Genomic DNA, 23,112 nt, shown 5'->3' with positions numbered 1-23,112 from the left:
CTGGAGGCGACATTAATCTGGGGGCAGAGATGGGGGACATGAATCTGGGGGCAGAGATGGGGGGACATGAATCTGGGGGCAGAGATGGAGGGACATGAATCTGGGGGCAGAGATGGAGGGGACATGAATCTGGGGGCAGAGATGTGGAGACATCAATCTGGAGGCGACATTAATCTGGGGGCAGAGATGGGGGACATGAATCTGGGGGCAGAGATGGGGGGACATGAATCTGGGGGCAGAGATGGGGGGACATGAATCTGGGGGCAGAGATGGAGGGGACATGAATCTGGGGGCAGAGATGGAGGGGACATGAATCTGGGGGCAGAGATGGAGGGGACATGAATCTGGGGGCAGAGATGGGGGGACATGAATCTGGGGGCAGAGATGGAGGGGACATGAATCTGGGGGCAGAGATGGAGGGGACATGAATCTGGGGGCAGAGATGGGGGGGACATGAATCTGGGGGCAGAGATGGGGGGACAAGAAACTGGAGGCAGAGATGGAGGGGACATGAATCATTTTGTCCCTCTTTCGGTTCTTTAAAAGTTGGGAGGTATGTAAATGTAGCGTATTGTATATGGAACTATGCATGCTGGAGTATATATGTAATAGTCTATAAGGCACTGTGTATACAGGAGTATATATGTATTCGAGTCTATATGGTACTATGTATACAGGTGTATATATGTATTAGAGTCTATATGGTACTATGTATACAGGTGTATATATGTATTAGAGTCTATATGGCACTGTGCATACAGGAGTATTTACATAAAGGAAGAGGTTGTACTGTGCATTTAGCAGGAGCATATGAGTGTGCATGGCGGAGAGGATCTATGGCTAGTACATGAGAGGTGGAGGTTGTACTGTGCATGCAGAGGGAGGAATCGAATATTATAAGATGGGAGGGGCACACTACATGCAGGGGGAGAATCTATGTATTATATATGAGGGGTGGGGGTTGTACTGTGCATGCAGGAGGTGGATTCATGTATTATATATGGAGGGGAGGTGGTACTGAGCATATAGGAGGATTCATGTATAATATATGAGGGGTGAAGGTGGTACTGTGCATATAGGAGGATTCATATATGAGGGGAGGTGGTACTGAGCATGCAGGAGGAGGGTTCATATATGAGGGGAGGTGGTACTGAGCATGCAGGAGGAGGATTCATGTATTATATATGAGGAGGGGGCAGGATATGCAGGAGGAGGTTATTTCCTGAGTCAGGGGGAGGGACTTGCACGCTGATAAACAGAGCCTGGGCTGCTCCATGCAGTATAGAGCCTGGAGAGCAGAGCACAGAGCAGGACAAAGAGACTGCAGCAACCAGGAGGGAGACAGCCAGGAGCAGAGGAGGAAGGTATACAGCTGTATATATGTGTGTGTAACCCTGTGTGTGCCAGCCAGGAGCAGAGGAGGAAGGTATACAGCTGTATATATGTGTGTGTAACCCTGTGTGTGCCAGCTAGGAGCAGAGGAGGAAGGTATACAGCTGTATATATATATGTGTGTAACCCTGTGTGTGCCAGCCAGGAGCAGAGGAGGAAGGTATACAGCTGTATATATGTGTGTGCCAGCTAGGAGCAGAGGAGGAAGGTATACAGCTGTATATATATGTGTGTAACCCTGTGTGTGCCAGCCAGGAGCCGAGAAGGAAGGTATACAGCTGTATATATGTGTGTGTAACCCTGTGTGTGCCAGCCAGGAGCAGAGGAGGAAGGTATACAGCTGTATATATATATATATGTGTGTAACCCTGTGTGTGCCAGCCAGGAGCAGAGGAGGAAGGTATACAGCTGTATATAATCAGTATATAGTGTGTGTACAGGAGGCAGGTACAGATATGTATGTGTAACCCTGTGTGTGCCAGTCCTGAGCAGGTGTAACCGCACTATTGTAGTGTAACCTGGGGAGCCTGATGTTGCAGTAAATACACAGATCCCTCCTCTTGTGTTTGTATATTGCTTTGTGCTACAATGTATACATATCTGCAGCTGTGTATCTTTATTTCTTGACCTACATATATCGTTACACTGTACACCTATTGTCCCCCCTTCTTATGAGGTTTGTACTTGTATCCCCACCATATCCTTGCAGACCCTCCTCTTTGTGTACCTGGGGTGTACACCGCTCCTGTGGTATATGTTGGTGCTCTGTATATCAGATATAATTTTTGCTAGTGGGGTCTGTGTTGGGGGCTGGCGCACTGTCGTGGCTGTCACTGTGCCTCATGTAAACAGTAACCAGAGCTGTCCAGGTAGGGGAGGGGGAGACCAGGTCCATTACTGAAAGACAAGGGCTTAGTGTATGGGTGGGGGGGTACCCTGGTAAAATCCTGGCCATCCATTGTCGCCTCCCTTCGCTATCTCTTCTTCCGACTGAAGGATTTCATTCTTTCTGATTCCTCTGACCTCATTTTCTATAAATTCAGTTGTGTGAAACGTGTAAACAGCCCGCTCTGTCTTTTGTCAGTGCCATCCAGGTTTGCACTATTAGATTTTATTTCGCATTTAGCATACTTTTTGACTAATTAATATATATATATATATATATATATATATATATATATATATATATATATATATATATACTCCCTCGTCTGCTTCCTGACCCACTTACCGCACCATCTATAAAATGTACATGATTCTCGCAGCTGCCATTAAATCCCATTGTGTGAGCCACATCTGTAGTGAGCGCGCTCGGATGCCAACGCCAGGGTTTCACATCTGTTCCCCGCACGCTGCATATGGTATACACACCTAGGTTTTGTATCTGAATACGGTGCGAATGGAAATATTCTCATTACTGGGTTGTCACCTTACCAGGGTCAGTAATAGTAATAATATAGGGGTTTATTTTGCAGCAGTTGGTAATTTATGGTTAGATATAACAGGTAAAGGTGCCTATATACCCAGGTAGTGCCTCTGTCCGGACTGCTATCTGGTATACGTGGGGGTGACTCTGTGTTCGATCCGAGATAAGGTTAGTGTAGAGATATTCAGCGTTGATATATTCCCCCTTGTGTGTGTATAGGGGGGATTGCTGTATCGGCTGACACCGCACCACTGTGTTCATTGTCAATGGTTGTCACAGCTAGCACACTGACCCATTATTTTCCATGGCCCCATACACACTTGTATGTAGTATCGTGGCTCTATTTGGGGCCTTGATCCTGAGGCAAAACTGAGGATGGGTCCAGGTTTGCTGACGGAAATGAAGGGGGCCATGGAGGAATGAGTGGCACACAGATAACATCCATGTGCACAAACCAAGCACGTGTACACGCATGTAGCCTAAAGCCGTTCATGCTGAGACGTATGCCATCCATATTTCCTGGACCAGACCCTGAACAGGGACCTGGACTCCAAGCGTTATAGTCCCTGCCTTCCTGGGTGGACTACTATCCGATAAGGAAAACCTGATCCCATCAATCCAGTCAATCACATTTTTGTTGGACTGACGTCTGCCACTGGCCATCATGGATGTTTGTTGATGTTCATCTTCTGGTCAGTATGACCATAGCATGGCTTTCATCTTTTGTGTATGGGCAGCTTAAGACTTGACCAAAAAATAAGGAACAGTCTGGTTTCTGGTAGTTTATTGGGAGTGGAGCGTTGTGAGGAGATGACAACCAGCGGTCAGCTAGGAGAAGAGGAAATGGGTTCAGTGGCGATGATGGTGTTGGGCATCAAATGTCCCTGCTCTAGTTTTTTTGATGGTACCTTGAACATCAGTCGAATTCGTTCTTCTGAAGGATCTCTAGTATATTCAGCCACTGCCAACAACCCGAAAAGAAATGAAATGTTTGGGGCCTACTGAGTGGTGGACACAAGTCTTGGGACATATGGAAGCGATAATTCTTGAGACCTAAGAGTTGTACTTATTGGTGGTAACCTTTATATCCAATATCTTTCATCATCCTCTACCATTTAATATGGAGCGCTATAAGTAATCATTGAAATTCATTGTTTGGAAGTCCCCAAATCTCAATGTACGAACTATATGGACAGGTAGAACAACCCGGGCCCAGCGGCAGCTCTGTCTGGTCTTTGGGCAGTAATGAGGCGTCACATCTACTGTAGAAGTGTAATCTGGTCTGGGGTGGATTTGGAACATGTACCTGAGTCATCCTACAGAGCTCATTCATTGAAATCCTCCCTATGCTTTGTGGTGAGGTTGGGGTGTGACGACACCAGTGCTGAGTCAGGCATACTATCCCTTTTTTCCAGTTAGATAAAGTACAGTACGTGGCGTTTTGTCCTTGTATGACCCTTCACTTATGTGGAAGGAAGGAGGAGGGGGGAGAAGACTACGTGGTGCACATTATGTCATATGCACTATGGACGGCATTGCACAATGCCTGGAAGCCTTGTCGCTATCTGTGGGCTAGGAATTTACTGTTCTTGAAGGAGACCGGGTGAAGATTATAACACATTATATCTTATTTATTTTTTAATTTTTTGGATCCATCCATGTGGAGGCCACAGGACCAAGCTGCAAAATATGGTGCAGGTCCTATTCCTGCTCACCACTACCGTATGAGGTTTGGCGTATGTAAAGGAAACCACTCCTTTACTTTCTGGGCGCACAACCGAAGTCCAAGGACACCTATCACAAACGTCTCGTCCTGTGTCACTATTCAGGTCTAGAATTGTCATCTGATCTTCTCTTCAGCTTTGGTTCAGTTAGAATTGACCTGTGGCTCTTTGTCTGTTGCGTCCAGGAGTCCCGGATTTAGATGTGTAGACCTACCGGGGTATACTAGTGAGTGGGCTACGTCTTCATCATATATGTGGCATCTATAGGGTCTCCCTACATATCAGTAGTGTCATTTTGGATGCCGTTCTGTTTAAGCAGTACCTGGTGATGTTCTGAGAACTTCTTCCATTTTCTAGCCTTGGATGTGAGGAGGAGCCCAATCTATGAGACGGTAGCGCTGGATCGGAACGGTACGGCTAGAAGAATCTGTACCATACCACGGGGGCGTAACATGGGCCCACATGGAAAATCTATATTAGACCACCTACCTATAATGTATTGTTTTACAGTACTGGTTATAAGACTTCTTATGGGCCACTGAAGGTTCTTGGACTCAAGTGCCACCTTATATGTCCATTTACTATTGTGGTTATGACTATAGTCTGGCTTAAATATGGCTTATTTTGGATTTCCAATGCCTCGAAATTGTGTTGGAAAATGTGGTATATACTCGACTAGATAGATTTGGCGCACCATTACACTATTATGCAGCATCCACTATTATGATATATCCGTCGCGTCTTCAGTCCACCATTAGTAAATCTGGGCTGTTGCGTTCCTATATGGTGGTTCGTCTCCTCTTACTTGCTCCAGGCCATATTACTATACGTATAGGGTTATATATACAGTTTGTTTCCTTGGTTGTGATCCAAGACTCTTGTACGCAATGCATTAGTGTTTTGTCACCAAGTCTTGCATAATTATAATAATTGTAATATGTTATTTGATGCGGTATGTAGAAAAGTAATGGCTACCGAGTCTTATGTCTTCGTACCACGACCGCCATACAAAAGTAAATCACTGAAGTCTCCATATCCCAATCCCTACAGTTCAGGATTTGTGGTGCGACTATGGGGTCCGTTTCACATGCCTTCCTCAGTTTATTCTAAAAAAAAAAAAAATTGGGATTTTTGTGTTCATCCTGAGCTTCCTGGTTCACAATCAGCATGCCATAAATACAGTGGCAGGGCTGTCGAGAGAGGGAGAAGCAGATTATGGCGGTTTGTGCCTCGTACACCCAGACTTCTCCGTACCGCAGTAATCTCTGCTTCTTGGTCTCCTATATGACGCGCGGCGTTCATTCCTGGAAGTGATATATGTATTATTCAGTGAGTACGTCACCTCGCATTGTTTGGTTTGGAGGTAATCTCTCCGCACGTTGATGTTGTAATATTTCCTGCTTCAGATTTGCTCTGTTAACTATTCGTGTCCCCGGTGTGTAGATTTGTCTTGGTTTCCTTAGCCTACAGTCACACAGCCGTGGTGCAAAACGCGCGTGAAAACTTTTCCGTATTTCATGGTAGTTTTTCCGCCATATTACGTTTATATGGAGGGGATCTGCGAAAACGGGCAAAGGTAGAACATGACCTATATTTTAATGGTCTGTGGCAATGGACAGTCAAAGTACGGGTCATGAGATTCGCCTCAATTCATAGACATTGAAATGAAGGCGTCCGTGTGACGGCCATTTTATAAACCAACAGCCGATTTATACAGTCCTGTGACTATCGGGTTAGAAGTTGGCGATCCAACTCTCTGCATCGCGGCTGAATGAATGGGCCACGACATTTGGATGAGGGCTGACGTCTCTCTTTCACGTCATGGCCTATTTGCGGAGCAGTCCCATTCAAGTAAAGTGAGCCAGGCTTTGATACCAGACGCAAGTGTTGCGTATGGCACCACAAGTAGTTGCAGTTGGACTGTGCAAAAAGTTGGCGTTGGTGGTTTGGCCTCCCGATTCTACAGCCCAGGTATGGCGGTGTACCTGAAGAATTTGCGGCACTTTCCTGAAAGCTATGGCCCATTCAATTGGCCGATCTGAGGGCTATGATCTATCTTGGGGATAGGTCCTCGATTCGTTAGGGCTGAACCGCAATACCACACATGACCTGTGTACAGGTGTGGCGTTGTGGCTTAGGACACAAGGAGGTCCTCTGTGGGATGTCCACTGTAGAAATCCCATAGCAGACCCTCTTACGGCAAGAACAACCAAGATTAGCTGGTGTTAGCCGACGGCCCGGCCTCCAACCCTCACTTTAAAATCTGACTGCGTTTCCCCTCGCAACCAGTCATGGCAGCTTTGAAAAATGAAAGCCGCTTTGCTGTAATTGGTTGCTATACGCAACAAAGACAAGTCCATGGTGGTCGTCCAACCCGTCACGTTTTCAGCGCCCGAGATACACGTATATAATTTTAGGAGTTCTCCTTTAAGCGTTTTTCTAGTGTCTGCATTAACAAGGGATAAGATCTTGTAAACGGCGAGTTTACGAGACTGAGAAAAGTCATTTTGTTCCTGTCAGGGTAATTGATGATAATTTAGTAAATCCTCTCCTGGCGTCGCTTTCTGGTGGCACAGACTGTTCTCAGACAACGCGAAGGCTTTTTTTTTTTTCTCTTTTTCTCTCTCGTTTTTTTTTTCGTTCTGCTCTTGTGCCCCAATAATGCGATGCGGCAGAGGCGTCCGTATCCCAAGGATTCCAACAAAGTCTCCGGTTGCTTCCTCCTTGGAGGAAATTGTGCCAGAATTGTGTATAAGCAGCGACGGTTTCTAAGCAAGGTTATTTGGGAGGTGGGCGGGGGGGATGGACTGATGAATAAGAGCCTAGACTTCTCCTCTGTGTCTCGGAGAACAGGCCGGATGGATCCTTCACAACAAAATTAATTTGTTTCCCTTCCCTGGAACACTCGGTGCGTTCTGTTTTCTTCTTCTTTTCATGGAGGCCGATGTTCTTTGGCAAGCCAGATATATTTTTATTTATTTTTCTTTAAGTGATTGTAGAATTTTTTTTTAAATTTTTTTTTTTTTTTTTTTTTTTTTTTTTTTTTTTTTTTGTTCTCTCTTATTCGGGCAATTTTCCCCTGCGATTGTTGTTTCTAAAGGACGCTACCTATTTGGTACGGTACCCTAAAGAGGTATCATATGGCGGCATACTGAATGCCTAGGGTTTGGTTTGCAGACTTAGAGATTCCTTGTTCACGAGGCCTGAGAATGCGAAGTGCTAAAAGGCCGTATACTACAATATATCCATCTTGTGCTTCAGAGTGTGTTTCTATGACATCCATTGTGTTCATTATAATAGGTCGGTCCATGTTGTTAATAAGACAAAAATTTCCCTTTTTAATTTTGTAAAATTTTTATGTATCCATATATTGGTTATCCCTCACGTATGAGTTTGGATGTTTGTTCCTCAATCACGCAAAAACGGCTGAACGGATTTTCATGAAATTTGCCACATACATAGATAGGAACCCCGATTAAAACATAGGCTACTTAGTATGCGACTAACTGCCGTGCCTCGATACTGGAGCCGCTGAATTCATGTTCATGCTGGGCTAAAGGACCTAAGATGATGTCATCTCAGGCCCTTCAGCTGTTCCCCCATAGGATTGCGCGACTGGGTGGGCGGCGCTATATAGTAGTGTGCGGGCTCAGGAACATGGCGTCGCGATGCTCCAGGCTGCCACTGCCATGCAGCCTTGGTGTGTGACTCTGCGGCATCTGTCGGCTGTGCCTCCTCACTATTCAGCCTCTGCCGGCGGTGACTGACAGTAGCGGAAATGCAGGCGGCATGTCTCCGCTCCACATACTGAGTGAGTACGGCCGGGCCTGCGGCTCTGCAACAGATCGCACGGGAGTGGGGGGCTGAGGGGGGCATTGGTGGGGGGCCGGGAGCCTGCTAAGGGAGCAGGGGGTTATGGCCGGGAGACTGCAAGGGTGGGGGGGGTTAGTGCCAGGAGCTAGCTGTAGATGGGAGGGGGAAAAGGGTCCAGGAGCCTGCAGCAGGGGAAGGGGGGGGGGGGAGCCTGCTGGAGAGGGGGGTCGGGAACCTGCTGGCGGCGGAAGCAGCGCCTCGGCAAGTGGGTTGTTGCGCGCTGTAGAGGGGGAAACGTGGTTGTGGGAGGCCCCTGAAAGGGCCTCCTACAACGTGCAAGAGGTGGGTGCTATGAGCAGGTGAGGGCCAAACTGGGGGAGCCGGCCCGCACCTGCAAATACTGTGCATATACATACATGTCGCAAAACCAAGACGCCAACCCAGGCAGATTATTGCCAGCGCCTATTGCATACGTATCCGCGGGTCGGCGCCAACAAACAACCCGCGGGCAGATGCTAGTACTTGAATAATTGAATGAATGAAATTTATTTTATTTATTTTCCACCCCTTTCCCTGCCAGGTCAACTAAAAGGAGAGCTTGGACGGCATGCAAAGTTGTGACATATCTTCAGACAGCACTGATGATCCTCTTAGTAGTGGCCCACGGAGAACCCGCCATCCGCGAATAGTGATTATTGGGGCAGGTCTTGCAGGCCTCTCTGCTGCAAAATATCTCCTTGAGAAAGGATTCTCGGATGTTACGATCCTTGAGGCATCTGATCGAATTGGAGGCAGAGTTCAAAGTGTAAAACTTGGTGAGTGTCAGATCCATTTAGTGGTATTGCAGGGTGGATATTCAGTTGAATGTCCAGGTCGTACGAAGACGCTTGCGTCCACCAGAACAGGAGCAGCCATCTGTTCTGGCCCTTAGAGAGTGGGATCCCCTCTGTGATGTCCATATGGTCTATTAGATGTTCTCTTCACCACTTTAGAGAAGACCTTCCACTCTTAGTTTTTGCACACTTTAACACCGTTTCTGGTATAGTCGGAGTTGGTGGTGAAAGGCCTTAAACTTCTCAATTTTTATAAACCAAATAAAGTAAGTTACCTTTCTGTTTTTGGCTGCTCCTCCTGATTTAATGGCGACGTTTTTTTCCATCCTTTTCAGAACACGCTACTTTTGAACTGGGAGCTACCTGGATCCACGGCTCAAATGGCAATCCCATTTATCATCTAGCAGAAGACAATGGCCTACTGGAAGAAACCACAGATGGAGAGAGAAGTGTTGGTCGCATCAGTCTTTACTCCAAGAATGGAGTGGCTCACTACCTCACCAGCAGCGGACAGAGGATCCCGAAAGATGTGGTTGAAGAATTCAGTGACGTTTATAACGAGGTGAGCGTCTCGTAACCTCCCAGGTCCACCAGTCTATGTTCTTCTCTTATGCACCATGATAGACCGTTCCCCCGTAGTCCGTTTTAGGCTTTATACACAAGGCAGAACCTCATAGACCTTTTGTAGTTGAGTCCCAACAAGCCCATATTTGGACCCGTAGGCCATCTGTGTGCCGCCATGTGGCTCCAGAATATTCTTTCACGGAATTATCGTCCATTTTGTTATAGTTACAATATCTTTAGTTGCTGAATAATGCCGCTCCTCGTCCTTCTGTTACACAATGTCAAATCGTGTTTGTCATCACGGATGCATCCGTATATAGTTGTCATATTAATGAGCCTGAACACGTCCTTGTCAGCCCCTCGCTCTTTTCATATGACCTTTACGTGTGAGTTAAGAGATGTTCTTCTTTTCTCGATCTTTCGGGTTCTCTGTTCAGTATATTACAATAGAAAAAATACAGTTTTTATTTCTTATTTTTTTCTTTTTGTACATGATTAGGGCGTCTTCCATCTTTCCTGAGCTTCTCCCTTGTTCGTTATATACTTTACTACATAGCAATGGCCATAGGCAGAAGGTCTATTGGAGAGTCTTGTAGACTTGCTCTGAGTTGGGAGGGGGAGTAGATAAGATGTGGCGTTAACTTGTATTGTAACCCTTTCTTTAATGTAAGTGGGATGACTGCCGCGTAGAAAACTCCTGTGCAATTGACAAGTGTCACCTTGTTATTAGGTTTAGTGGTTGTGGGGGAAACTGCAGGATTTAGCTCCTACTGTTCAGACCCCACTGATCTAGTAACTATAACCGATTACCAGGTCACCCGTTTAAGTGCAAAATGTCTGGGTTCGATCAGTATTTAGTCGCAAAATCCCTGCCTGGATACAGAATGTGTGAATAGATATTATTTATGTACTCGGTGAGGAAGTAACAAAATGTACAAAAAACTGCTGAATACAATAACTTGACTTGGAGGAACCCACTGTGGCGTGTAGGAATTACTGGGCACTCTGCCAGCCATGTCGGAACACCAGCTCCGGTGAACACTCTCTCGCTGGCTTTAACTGGGCACCATCGTTTGTGTGATGGGTTTTAGTTTTTTGGGGTTTTTTTAGGCTCTGTACACACAACTTCTAGAAATTACTAGAGATGAGCGAACACTAAAATGTTCGAAATTCGATTCGAACAGCTGCTCACTGTTCGAGTGTTCAAACTGGTTTCGAACCCCATTATAGTCTAAGGGGGACATATACTCGTTAAGGGGGAAACCCAAATCCGTGCCTGGAGGGTCACCAAGTCCACTATGATACCAACACCCTGGAATGACACTGGGACAGCAGGGGAAGCATGTCTGGGGGCATAAAAGTCACTTTATTTCATGGAAATACCTGTCAGCTTGCGATTTTCGTAAGCTAACTTTTTCCCATAGGAATGCATTGGCCAGCGCTGATTGGCCAGAGTACGGAATTCGACCAATCAGCGCTGGCTCTGCTGGAGGAGGCGGAGTCTAAGATCGCTCCACACCAGTCTCCATTCAGGTCCGACCTTAGACTCCGCCTCCTCCGGCAGAGCCAGCGCTGATTGGCCGAAGGCTGGCCAATGCGTTCCTATGGGTATGCAGAGACTTAGCAGTTCTGCTCAACTACACCATGTGCCGGTCAGCCCATCAGATGTAGCAGAGCCGAGGGTGCATAAGGGTTCTAATGCACCCTCGGCTCTGCTACATCTGATGGGCTGACCGGCACACGGTGTAGTTGAGCAGAACTGGCTCAGCACTGCTAAGTCTCTGCATACCCATAGGAATGCATTGGCCAGCCTTCGGCCACTCAGCGCTGGCTCTGCCGGAGGAGGCGGAGTCTAAGGTCGGACCTGAATGGAGACTGGTGTGGAGCGATCTTAGACTCCGCCTCCTCCAGCAGAGCCAGCGCTGATTGGCCGAATTCCGTACTCTGGCCAATCAGCGCTGTCCAATGCATTCCTATGGGAAAAAGTTTATCTCACAAAAATCACAATTACACACCCGATAGAGCCCCAAAAAGTTATTTTTAATAACATTCCCCGCCTAAATAAAGGTTATCCCTAGCTATCCCTGCCTGTACAGCTATCCCTGTCTCTTAGTCACAAAGTTCACATTCTCATATGACCCGGATTTGAAATCCACTATTCGTCTAAAATGGAGGTCTCCTGATTTCGGCAGCCAATGATTTTTTTTTCGATGCCTCCGGTGTCGTAGTTCCTGTCCCACCTCCCCTGCGCTGTTATTGGTGCAAAAAAAGCGCCAGGGAAGGTGGGAGGGGAATCAAATTTTTTTGGAGTTTGCCACGTGATGTTCGATTCAAATCGAACAGCCTGATATCCGATCGAACATGTGTTCGATAGAACACTGTTCGCTCATCTCTAGAAATGACCCATAATTCAAAAAGTTTTAGACTGCCAGCCAGATTTTAGTTGGTACTTGTTTGTTCAAGAACAAACAAGTAAGAACTGTTCTTATTGTCACTTGTGATGGCCTCAGCTCCTTCACGTTTCCAAGAATTCCTTCAAACTTCTCCTTCTAAGAACCATCTGAACATTATTTTTGGCATGTTGGAACCACAACCCTTAACCCCAACTTTCAAATCTAGTTTCAAAATCAGCCATTTGATGTCTCGATAAACTATTAGAGAACCTGCATCACAATTCTAGAAATGCAAATGTGAAATCTACATGCTGAGCGCGCATACAGGTGGCAGCAAAAATTGCAGAAATCCAAAGCTCGGCTTTGGTCTTTGGTCACAGGTTTTGTTTCAGGTCAGCTGCTGATTTTTGTGTGAACCTGCCCCTAGACTAACATTAGTGATTGTATGGAGTGCCTGTTAGGGCTTAGGCCCCATTAACATCTGTCTTCGTGTTTCCGTTCGGGTAATCCGCTTGGGGACCCCCTGAATGGTAAGCTATATGCATAGAAAAGCAGTTACCTGCGAAAACACACGGACCCCATAACAGCATTTTTCTCTCCGCATGTTTCGTGCGGAAACCACATGGACCCCTTTATAATCTATGGTTTCTGCGTGTTTAACTTCTTTTCTATGCGTATAGGTTTCAGTTGGGGGGGGGGGATCCTGCTTTTGAGGGTGAACCGGGCCTTAGGCACCCTCAAAAGCAGGATCATTGTAGTACGGCAGCTTGGACCGATTGCTCATCTGAATTTTATGGCTTATGGAATGTCATTGTTGGAATCCAATTTTCCAAGGATTGGTCCAGCAGCGTAGTTACTCTACAAACTCGGATCAGAGATTAGATTTAGTAATACTCCTACTTTTTGATGCCCTCCAACTGTGCCAGAATCTGTCGAGCCCATCATTAAAACTCAATTTTTTTTTTTTTTCTGCCTACCACGTAGGAATAGCCTTAAGACAGGCTATTCTCCTACCTTTAGATGTCTTCTCCGCGCTGCCGTTCGGTATATAATCTGGTTTTCGCCGGTATGAAAATGAGTTCTCTTCCCCAATGCTGTGGGAGAACTCTCCAATGCCGCCTCCATCTTCTTCAGGAACGGGTCTTCTTCTGGCGGTGGCTTCAAACTTCTGGGCCTAGGGCAAAGCCGACTGCGCATGCCCACCAGCCACAAGAAAATGGCCGCTTACACAGTATTGTAAGCGGCCATTTTCTTGTGGCCGGCAGGCATGCACAGTCTGCTGCCCGAGGCCTAGAAGTTTGAAGCCGCTGCCAGAAGAAGACGTGAAGACTCGTTCCTGAATGAGATGGAGGTGGCGCTGGAAAGTTCTCTTGCAGCATTGGGAACGCCCCCAGTGCTGTTTGAGTGCTGGGGACCGCCCCCAGTGCTGCAAGAGAACTCTTGCATACCGAAGACAACCAGGATTTCTACCAAATGGTGGTGCGGAGAGGACATCTAAAGGTAGGTGAAGAATAGCCTTTCTTAAGGCTATTCCTACGTGGTAGGCAGAAAAAATTGAGTTTTAACGATAGGATCCCTTTAAGAGTTGGAGTTCATGTTGATATTGGCAGGTTCTCTTTAAAATATGGAGGTTCTCTGCAAGTTAAAATAGAAAGTAATAATAAATCAGTATTTCCATGGTTCATTGCATGGAAGTAATAGCTTGGAGTCTTCACAAGATGGCAGGTTGGCACACATGCCACCTCTCTACTCCAGAGAGCGGGTAAATGAAGGTAACACAATACACTGCTGCTATGAAGATATTCGATATTGTCTTTTGTGTAAGAGTCAGTCGGTGAGCTCGGAGCATTTGAAGCTTTCCCGCTGGGACGTGTCTGTATTTCCAATTTGACCTAACCGTCTATGCAGAATCAATTTTGTGGCTATGCACACGAGGTTGTGACCGGAATGTAAATGGCTCTTGCTGTGTCTTGCCATAAATCTATTATGAACGTAATATACATAAAATATACATGGTGAGACAGAAGCGTCCATCTGTTAAAGGGCTAAGCTACTGTATACCAGTCCTGGATAAGACTGTGTTGTCTTCTACATGACTTTTGGTGGTGGCTACATCCACTTCTCAAGCTCTACCAACCAAAAATGGTGCTAAAACTGCATTAGCTGCTGGTAATATGGAAACTGGTGGTCAACATGGCTGAACCTGTGAACTTCGACTGGATTGAGTGACAATGTTGATCAGTGTCTCCTTATAGTTGACTATTGGGGGCCAAAAAAAATAAAAATTTGGGACTGCTGATTTCATATTAGGGGTGAATAGAGAGAGCCACGACATGGGCAGCCATTATCCATCTGGATGTGGCAGTGGACAGAATGGCTACCCTTGCTTCGAAAATGGGTGCACATCCGAAAAGTTGGATCTTTTGTCTGACAAATACTTGATTTAGTCACCGCCACCAGACGAATTCGCACAGATCGATTGTGTATTAAACGGCATAGCATAGGCTTTCACTTTGGATGGAGAGTTCTTCTTCCCTTGGGTGTCATTGATTTATTGGACTATCCAACCAATTATCTCTATCTAAATTTTAGACGTAATTCTAGATAAATCTATGCCGTTTATTATAGCCCGTTGACACTCATTGAGGTTGACCTCTACAGATGTCCTGCAGGTTGTCCATGGCGTCCGCTCGGTAATTTCAGGCTTGGTTACTGTCATTTCTTTTATCTAATGATCTCTCGCTGCTTCCGCTTCGCGCGCTCCATAGGGAATTGTACAGTGTAATGAGAAATGTAGATTATGCCGATGGCCTAATTTTTAGTAATGGGATTCCTGTGATTAATGGAAGATCACAAACACACGGAGACTGCGGGCGAGATGATTCCCAATTAGTATGCGCACGCTCTGGGTACAGGCTGTCCATTGGTATTTAAGGCACAAGCTGATGGGAATGAAACGTGTGTTCACCGGGAGGGTTGGGAATCTTCTATGGGGGCTGTCCAGTCAAGGCCATATTACGGCTTCCTCGAAAGCTTGGATTATGGAGGATTGGATGTTGGACGATGCTGTAGCAGTGTGGTAGCTGGGAATGTCCTAGTGCTGATGAAGGGGTTAACTCTAGGTAGGAGCCATAGAGGCCATACGCAGAGGCCAAGATACTGTACATTGCTATGGTGTTTAATATTTTGCACATTGGTCGTGTCTCGAGAGTTTCTAGAGCTGGGGTATGAAGCTGCGGTGTGACTTCACTTGGGCAAAAGTTCACCAATTCTACAGATATTCCCATCTGTGTGTATTTCCTCTGGCAGCAGCTTATCTACCTAGATAACAAAAAAGAATGGGCAGTCGAAATCTAATCACTGCTGTCTGCAGGGATCCATGCACTTGTTGAGATCTGCAAATTTACCCAATCCTATAAGCTTCTAGATGGTCAGATGTCCTACCAACAATCCATTTTTGGACCTTCTCACACCCTTAGGACCTTATTTGCCCTATACCAGGTACAGCACTGCGTTATGGAAACTTGGTTTCCTTGTAGCAATGTATTCTATGGAAGCATGGTCCTATACATCCGTATTGCAGACAATTCTATTTCTTTACAACTTTGGAACCATGTTAAGTTACAACCTTGATTTAAATGAGTCCTGCGATGCGGAATGTTCCCGGTTATGTAAGCGGCCGGAGGTGAGGAGATCACGCACTTGTAATTGTGAACTGGTTTAAGGCTCGGAGAACACGGATATTGTAGATTCTGTAGACTGAGCCGACATGTTCAACAAATGTTCTTCTTTCTGTTGACTGAACAGATCGGGCCCTGAGGGTGCGGAGGTGGGATGATAACCTTCACCAGCTTCGAATATTAATCTCCTTGCATCTTTAGATGTCAAAATCGGGCAAAATTTTTTGATGTTCTATCCATAGTGGCCAACTTCTACAGAACATTCAGGAGGCTTCTGAAGAGGGGTGAACCTCCTGAACTTGGAAACCAAAACCCTACGTATACAACATGTGACCTATTACTGTAGATGTGCCACAGATGTCCACGATGGGAATACCCCTTTAATTTTGATGGAACTCAATGGTTGTGTATACGTGAAGAAAGTTGTGTTCTGGATCACGGAGTCAAATTCACTATAACCCCAGTCATGGCCGTTGTTTGCCAATTGTTCCTCATGACTCCAGCAAACCCTAAGGGGGTAAATGCTAAATCTTCTCCATGTTGTCTCTCCCACTCCAGGTCTATAACCTGACTCAGGAATTCTTTCAGAATGGGAAACCGGTTAATGCAGAAAGTCAAAACAGCGTTGGCGTTTTTACCCGAGATGTGGTACGGAAACGCATCAAGGATGATCCTGACGATTCCGAGACCACAAAGGGGCTGAAACTGGCAATGATTCAGCAATACTTAAAGGTAAGATGTTGGAGATTTCCTCCCCTATGGCTCCATCATGACTGACTGATTGGGTTCTGAGTTCATTGACCACCATTCTTTATATCTTCTGACATCTCAATACAACCAATTATAATTCTCTAGTATTGGTGGAAGATTTTATTTATTTTATTTATTTCCAAAATCCAGGTGGAAAGCTGCGAGAGTAGTTCACACAGTATGGATGAAGTTTCCCTCAGCGAGTTTGGGGAATGGACCGAAATCCCTGGCGCCCATCACGTAATACCTTGTGGCTTCATCCGGATCGTAGAGCTGCTGTCCGCCTCCATCCCACAGTCCGTCATCCAACTGCGTAAGCCAGTCAAGTGCATCCACTGGAACAAGTCCATCCATAAGCAGATAGAAGGTATGGCTGACCACAACAATGACCAGATGGAGGACAAAGGTTATCCTGTGTTTGTGGAGTGCGAAGACTACGAGTTCATTCCTGCAGATCACGTGATTGTGACGGTTTCTCTGGGCGTCCTTAAGAAACATAATGAGAGTTTGTTTCATCCTCGCCTTCCCGAAGACAAAGTTATGGCTATTGAAAAACTAGGGATCAGCACCACCGACAAGATCTTTTTGGAATTCGAAGAACCTTTCTGGAGTCCTGAATGCAACAGCATCCAGTTTGTGTGGGAAGATGATGCAGAATGTCAAAGTTTGACCTATCCCGAGGAGATGTGGTACAAGAAGATCTGCAGCTTTGACGTGCTGTATCCCCCGGAGAGGTACGGTTACGTACTGAGTGGTTGGATCTGTGGTGAGGAAGCCTTGATCATGGAGAAGTACGACGACGAGACCGTTGCTGAAACCTGCACTGAGCTGCTGCGGAAATTTACAGGTTGGTATCCTACTTCTCCTTTTTCAGAATTGTGAGCACAGAATGTCTTTTTCTATACTCATGGCGTCTACACAGGATAGGTTATCCATATCGGACTGATCGGGATCGGAAACTGGACACCATCCCTAGATGGTGGCCAAGAGTCTCATAAATGGAAAATGGAAGCTAGGCTGCAGTTCCAGACACCACCACTACACTATACGGCCTGGAAGATGTATATAGTGTACAGAGCAGTAGTGACTGGAACTGGTTCACTTAAATAGGAGCAGGGCTGCTCTAGCTGTATGCCTAGTATATGGCTTCCAGTGGCCGAAACACTTGATCGGGACAGGGTCCAGTGTTGGATACTGACTAATTTTCATCAACCCCTTTAAGAATCGGAAAGGGAAGTATGGTGGCATACTGTATGGCATGGGTATAATGGAGGTGTTCTCCTGCATTTCACCTAAAGGTGTGTATGATGCCTGGCCCTTGTCTTCAGGTCAGTAGAATGGACCCATGGAGACAATGGAACCAATTTGTCAAGTTTTTTTGGCATGAAAGTCAGTTTTTGTTACTTGTGTTGATTTTTGTGCAACTTTTGATCAATTTATTCCATACTCTCCATAGTCGTAAACATGAGCCGGGCAGGGATGAAGGCAGAAAACTGGTGCATGTTATAGTTGTAGTCTGTATTTCAATTCTGGCATCAGGTTTTTCCATCATGCGCCCGAATAAGAGCCTGTAGAACGGGATTAAACACAGTCCCCAAAGCATTTGTCTTAATACATTCCCCCTTTAGGTTCCATGTACTCGCCAGTTTTTGACAACTTTTTTTTTGCCCTAAGTCATGTGACGTGCCATACGGGGATCCTTCTGCAAATCCGTGGCTCTATTCCCTGTGCCCCTCTTGTTACTCACACATTTGTAAACCATCTGAGCTCTTTTAACTTGCCTCTCTGATGTGACGTTTCTGCTAGGAAATTATTCTGGCAGTTCCTTGAAGTGGATCCTTATAAATCCTAACGCTTTGAAGCTTTCATGCGGGAGGATGGGAGGACTATGCCTACTGTGAAGGTCTTCTAGTGTTCCAGGCTGTTACATCTTACAAACCAATTGTCTGAAGTATAGCTGAGGCCGTGTGATATCTCTGAACAAGCCACAACCCTATTGTACTGGCTATTGCTTGTATGGAGCCAACCTACCTGCAGCATGGACCTGGTGTATTAAAGTACAACCCCAGACCTCACGTGACGTGACACAGATGGTACTCTATATTGTATGGACATGTTCTGGATGGCTGCTTCAACTCTTTGTATCCTCCAGTAGGGGCCACTCCCCTGATTCTGGCTCAGTTGGAATTTTTTTTTTTCTCTAGCCCCCATCTTTCTCGAGCAATCAATGCTGTTGGCTTAATTCTGGGTGCTGAAACGGTCAGGTGGGCGGTCCCAGACTATACGCTCCACTCATCTGACAGTAGGGAGCCTAAATGGCATGAAAATAACTGCACGGATTGCTCAGGATGGGTGAGGGCTGGAGAAAAAAAAATTTCGGCTGTGCCAGAATCGGTGGAGCAGAGCCTATTGGAGGCTATAAAGAATGGAGTTGGTGATGGGTCTCCTCTTAAGGGTTCTTCTGGTCAAAAAAACCTTTTTTATAATATTTGGTGGCTCTCATTCATCACTTCCATCCACTAAGTAGAGCGAAGATACAAAGAGCGTCTCCTTTTGGAGGACTCGACACACCTGTGCATTACACAGACAGCCCATTAACCTCAATGGGAACTGTGCATTGCTGTATTTCTCCTGCGGTGGCGCTGTAGGGAAATTAAACACTTGTGACCTCAAAAAATCAAATCTGATTGATGGGACTTTTATCGTATCTGCTTATCTTCAATGGATCTTTCTAACCAAAAGGGATTTACTCAAACACAAGGGTTATAGACTATCTGAATGTATATGTTTTTCACTTGAGCACAAGATTAGAGGACATTCAGGACTTGGCATCGCCTCCGAGTTTCCCCTATGTAATACAATATGTCTGTGCTGGCCGTGTTTACCAGTCTTAAGTTTCCAGCCCATGTCCAAATGAAGGTCAGGAAGACTTTGATTAAAATAACTGGGATATTAATGGGTTAATTGTAGGAATCGTTCATGTATTCAGTAATTATATTATGTATTGATCTTTGTTACCTTCTGCCAATTCAAGACCTGTGTCCATAAAAGATCCAGGAAAGGAGTCGATCATGTAACGTTGATGAGGAACAGGCCACGTGTAATCTAACATAAATCTAGAGAAGGACACTCGTACCACCGATGACTTCAATATTGACCTCAACTTCTTACTCTCTCCATTCCACTCTCCAGGGAATCCAAACATTCCAAAACCTCGGCGTATCCTGAGGTCCTCCTGGGGCAGTAACCCATACGTCCTTGGATCCTATTCCTATACTCAAGTTGGCTCCAGTGGAGCAGATGTTGAGACGCTCATGAAACCACTGCCTTATACCGAGAGCTCAAAAACTGCGGTAAGTAGGAGTAGGACATGGTGCACTCCTTGGGGTGGTGGAACCAAGTGGACATTGCCTTGGTCGGGTATACGCAAGGGTAAGGAGGTCTATTTGTAGGTCATTTTGTCTTTTAATATCCTCTACTGTGGTTAGAAACCTCTTTCGAGGCCCCATCATCCCAGAAATCCACAGTCATACTATGGAGTCTCCTTAGTGCCTCGTAATGGTTGAAGACCAATGTCTTAATGGTTGAGGAAGGTTTTGGGAAGCACAGGCTCTGATAATTTTGTTACTGTACCCTACCAGCCGACCATGAGGGCAATTCTATTTGCCTCCTAAATAGCTCCCATATTATGAGCCCTTTAGGCTGTCTTCACCGACCAAGAGAACCCCATAACACTACTGATAAAACATCTCATGTCGTCATTGTGTCCCTCATTTGAGGGTGACCATTAAGTGGGTTGTTTTAATATACGTCTTGGCCCTTACTATGATGGGGTGTGACCTGCCCTTTTTGGTCTCCCACTGAATTATTTCCCCACTCTTGATGGTTGGTTGGTTTTCTTTCTTGGTTACATACGTCTGAAGGAGTTAGGAGGCCTACATACGCATTAGACCGTTGTCCCTATTGTGATCAGCTTAAAGGGATTATGCAGAACTTCATAAACATGGCTGCTTCTCTTTTCTTCTTGGGAAGTGACCTCCTGTCCACTGGTCACATGGCAATGCTACCACTTGCTCCCATTCATTTTAATGGGATGGAGATGTGGTACTGCCATGAAACCCTTGGACGTAAAGCCACTTCATGAGAAGAAGAAAAAGAAAGCAGCCATGTTTTCGTAGCCCCTTTGGGATCTTCACTGTGTTCTCCGGTAGTAGTAGTCTCCTGCCAAGTTGACCTATTTTGAATCCGTAGTACTTGGCCGCCATCTTGCCTGATTTTCACCAGTCTCTTTCCTTGCAGCCCATGCAGGTGATGTTCTCCGGTGAGGCCACTCACAGAAAGTATTATTCCACAACCCACGGTGCTTTGCTGTCCGGCCAGCGGGAGGCGATTCACCTTGCCGATATGTACCAAGACTTCTTACAATGCAACAACTGAGAGTGGTCTCCATCTACAACCGCCAACTCTCGGCCTGTGACTACCAGTGTGTGTGTCCATCCTTTTTTTTTAATGTCGACCGTAGAAACATTTTTATCTTTTTAACAAAAGTTTGAAATACTTAAATGAAAAACTAAGAAAAAAAAAAACCCTGTCTGTAGCAAATTCATGTACTGTATTGTTAACAGGGAAGGGGCGCTCCTCTGTTCTTTTATTGTCTTTGTGTCATTGACATCTTGCACACCTGGTGCCTTTTTTTTTTTTTGGGATTTTTTTTTCTGTTTTGTAAGTGCCTTCTATTAATAATAAATACTACAAAATCAATAAAAGAACATCAGGTCGGAAGATTCTTCTGCCTTTTTAACCATGTGGGTGTCGTTTTTGTGTCTTCTTTTGGTGTTTCCCTCACTTTGGCCCAGTGACTTTTACTAAATGTCTGCCGATCCCCCTAGAAAATGAATTAAAGGGGTTGTCCCACAAAGGACACTGATCATATTTGGGACTCCTTTGCTATTCTCTCCCACTCCACGTATAGATTACACAAGGCCTCGAAGTCCTATAGAGCACAAGATGGCGGACGATGGGTGAAATGTGACGTTAAAAACAGAATATCTCAACAACAAAGAAAAAACCTCTCGAGTCGTCTAATCCTATTACTGCCATCTGTTCCCAATTTAACACCAACCTACAGGTTACCAAGCATACTGCCACTATAGTGCGGTTATTTTTCTTCTATCAGACCGCATAGGGATAGCTATAGACTCAAACAATAGGAAACTTTTAATCGCCTCTTTCGGTTCGGCCGCTTTACCCAATAATCAAATATAGGATATGTACTATTTTGCCCATTTTAGTGGACAGTGTAATAGGGCACCTCAAAGGTACGAAACGGGGTCCTGTCCTTTCATGTCTGTTTTGTACTTTGGTCTGAACCTGATCATTGCCTTTAAGCCTCCCCTACTACAAGATAGCGTTTAGGATCTCTGTCTCTTCCATGTGAAATCTTGTCCCCTCATTTTGCGAAAATAAGGACAACTATCTTAGCCTGGGTTCACACTATCGTTGGTGTCTCTCTGTAAATTGGCAGAGAAAGGTCCTGCAAGGAGGAACTAGCACACCCCGTTATAGTCTATGGGGTCCACAGGTTTCTAGTCTGTAACCTCTTTTTAAAGGGATTCTACCATTAAAATCACATTTTTCTCATTCAAACGTAGGAATAGCCTTAAAGGTTATTCTTCTCCTACCTTTAGATGTCTTCTCCACGCAGCCGTTCCGTAGATATCCCGGTTTTCATCGGTATGCAAGTTAATTTTCTCGCAGCAATAGGGGCATCCCCAATGCTGCGAGAGAAATCTCTAGCGCCGCCTGCATCTTCTTCAGGAATGGCCTCTCTGCACTTCTTCTTCCAGAGTTTGGTTCATACTTCTAGGCCTCGGCCAGAGCCAACTGCGCATGTCCACAGGCCACAAGAAAATGTCCGCTTACTTGCTCTGTAAGCGGCCATTTTTCTTGTTGCTTTGGGCATGCGTAGTCAGCTCGGCCCGAGGGCTAGAAGTTTGAATCCAGCTCCGGAAGAAGATGGAGGAAGCACTGGAGATTTCTCTTGCAGGATTGGGGACGCCTCCAGTGCTGTTTGCGTTCTGGGACCCGCCCCCAGTGCTGCGAGAGAAATCCTTTGCATACAGACGAAAACCCAGATTTCTACCGAACGGCGGCATGGAGAAGACATCTAAAGGTAGAAGAAGAATAGCCTTTCTTAAGGCTATGCCTATGTGTTAGTCACAAAATATTGCGTTTTAATGATGGGATCCCTTTAAGTGGCCAGGTTCTCAGTCTTTCGGTAGTGTGAGTTTAGTGTTAGGCCCGGTTCACATCTGCGCGTGGGTTTCCATTTGGGGAGTCTTCATGGGGACTTCCCAAACGGAAACCTAATCTGCATAAAAAAGTGGTTAGCTTAGGATACCCGTGGACCCCATAGATTATAATGGACTCCGTGTGGTTTCCACATGAAAATTGTGAAGAGTAAGGTGCTGCTTGCAGGACTTTTCTCTCCGCGTGTTCCATGCGGAGAAAGGAACGGAATGGCCCGAACGCAGATGT

The 23,112-nt window shown here is 45.7% G+C and overlaps 1 protein-coding gene across 5 annotated transcripts; it reads left to right on the top strand.

Moving 5' to 3' along the window:
* The first annotated feature begins 1,248 nt into the window (after positions 1 to 1,248).
* On the top strand, positions 1,249 to 21,376 carry SMOX (spermine oxidase). 5 transcript variants are annotated; one of them, XM_075261734.1, is made up of 8 exons: positions 1,287 to 1,552; positions 1,601 to 1,792; positions 8,936 to 9,170; positions 9,524 to 9,750; positions 16,384 to 16,557; positions 16,726 to 17,422; positions 19,768 to 19,928; positions 20,875 to 21,376. In XM_075261734.1, the coding sequence occupies exons 3-8, from the start codon at positions 8,963 to 8,965 to the stop codon at positions 21,010 to 21,012; spliced, it is 1,605 nt and encodes a 534-aa protein (XP_075117835.1). In that variant the 5' UTR covers positions 1,287 to 1,552; positions 1,601 to 1,792; positions 8,936 to 8,962; the 3' UTR covers positions 21,013 to 21,376. The 5 variants fall into 5 exon arrangements, with proteins under 5 accessions (XP_075117808.1, XP_075117835.1, XP_075117829.1 ...); XM_075261728.1 differs by having other exon boundaries at positions 1,287 to 1,562; positions 1,609 to 1,792; XM_075261721.1 differs by having other exon boundaries at positions 1,287 to 1,570; positions 1,609 to 1,792.
* Positions 21,377 to 23,112: the final 1,736 nt, after the last annotated feature.

The sequence above is a fragment of the Leptodactylus fuscus genome, chromosome 1, assembly GCF_031893055.1.
Source record: "Leptodactylus fuscus isolate aLepFus1 chromosome 1, aLepFus1.hap2, whole genome shotgun sequence".
Lineage (NCBI taxonomy): Eukaryota > Metazoa > Chordata > Amphibia > Anura > Leptodactylidae > Leptodactylus > Leptodactylus fuscus.
Note: the sequence above shows the minus strand (reverse complement) of the source record. Positions and strands in the feature narration are given on the sequence as shown.

Excerpts from the sequence above, each read along its gene's own strand:
- SMOX (XM_075261707.1), top strand. The coding sequence starts at position 8,963 with ATGCAAAGTTGTGACATATCTTCAGACAGCACTGATGATCCTCTTAGT. Across the intron at positions 16,558-16,725 it reads TGATTCAGCAATACTTAAAG|GTGGAAAGCTGCGAGAGTAG; the intron begins GTAAGATGTTGG and ends TCCAAAATCCAG. Across the intron at positions 19,929-20,874 it reads CCGAGAGCTCAAAAACTGCG|CCCATGCAGGTGATGTTCTC; the intron begins GTAAGTAGGAGT and ends CTTTCCTTGCAG.